Raw genomic sequence first — 1,396 nt, forward strand, 5'->3', positions numbered from 1 at the left:
GAGGAGCAGGGCGAGCTGGAGCCCCTCAAAGGCAACTTTGACTGGGAGGCCATCTTCGATGCTGGCACTCTGGGGGGCGAGCTGGGCACTCTGGAGGCCCTGGAGCTGAGCCCGCCGCTGAGCCCCGCCTCACACGGGGACGTGGACCTCACCATCCACGGCCACCACATCGACTGCCCCGCCACCTGGGGGCCTTCCGTGGAGCAGGCTGCCGACAGCCTGGACTTCGACGAGACCTTCCTGGCCACGTCCTTCCTGCAGCACCCCTGGGACGAGAGCGGCAGTGGCTGTCTTCCCCCGGAGCCCCTCTTTGAGGCCGGGGACGCCACCCTGGCCGCCGACCTGCAGGACTGGGCCAGTGTGGGCGCCTTCTTGTAAGAGGCCAGGCCCGCCCCACCTCCAGACAGCGCCCGAGTCAGGGCCCAGATCTGCCCCCAACACAGGCCCATGGACTCCCACTGCCTCGGCAGGAGCTGGGCCAGATCTCCCGAGGCTGGCCCCACCAGGCCACAATGCCAGCCCGGACCGCCCTCAGATTCAAGCCCAGAAGGCTGAGAACTGGGGGCCAGGACCAGAATCGCTGCCTTCTCTCCCCAGCCCCCTTGTACACACAGTGTTTCATTGATCCGTGTCTCCCCCGCCCCAGGAACCAGCTAATGGCTTCTGCACAGTGAGAGCGGAGGCCTGGAGGGGACCCAGCCAGGCTGAGGAGAAACAGAACAGGGCCCTCCCCAGAGCACCTCAGCTTTCCTCCTGCTTCCCCAGGTCTCTATCCAGACAAAGTTCCCCGGTACAACAAATGCTAATTAGGCGACAGCAAATTAACCCCCTGGAGGCCTCTCCTGGCTGAGCCTCCCTGGGGCCAGGGAGGGGCTGGGCAGAGGTGAGACGAGATGAGGTGGGGTTGCTGGGTCGACAGGGAAATCGTCTCTGAGACCTCTGGGGTCTCCGCCTGGCCCCACCCCTAGGGTAGGGAGGATGTCAATTTCTAATGCTTGAGCATCACCTGAGGCTGAGTGTCAGGAAGCTGGACTTCTGGAGGTTGGGGCAAGGGCAGCCCAGCTACAGGCGCAGGGTGGGGTGGGGAACAGACAGACTAACGTAGTGAGTGTAGCTGTAGTTAAGGCTTAACCAGGGGGGACGCCGAGCTTGCTGGAATCACTGGGCCCAAGAAGTGGGTGGGGGAGCCCCACACCCTGCCCGTGCCGGGTGACGAGGGCCAGCCTCGCTCCTCCCTGACCCCTGGGCTGCGTCCCACATTCACCCTCCTGCCCCTTGGGGCAATTTAACATTTTTCATGGAAAGTTATTTACAATACTTTTTAAAAATAAAGTTTTAAAAAATCTGCAAATGGCTGTAGTTCCGGCTACTTGGAAGGCTGAGGCGGAAGGGTCGC

At 62.4% G+C, this 1,396-nt stretch overlaps 1 protein-coding gene across 1 annotated transcript in view; it reads left to right on the plus strand.

Moving 5' to 3' along the window:
• The window catches only part of FOXJ1 (forkhead box J1), a 4,127-nt gene extending 3,257 nt beyond the window's left edge, over positions 1-870 (plus strand). Inside the window, exon 4 of the mRNA XM_021718375.1 lies at positions 4-870. Within this exon, the coding sequence (XP_021574050.1) occupies positions 4-378 (375 nt within the window). The 3' untranslated portion in view covers positions 379-870. The remainder of the gene's footprint in view (positions 1-3) is intronic.
• The last annotated feature ends 526 nt before the right edge of the window (positions 871-1,396 follow it).

This window comes from Carlito syrichta, unplaced genomic scaffold, assembly GCF_000164805.1.
Source record: "Carlito syrichta isolate Samal-C Ts95f unplaced genomic scaffold, Tarsius_syrichta-2.0.1 Scaffold312140, whole genome shotgun sequence".
Classification (NCBI taxonomy): domain Eukaryota; kingdom Metazoa; phylum Chordata; class Mammalia; order Primates; family Tarsiidae; genus Carlito; species Carlito syrichta.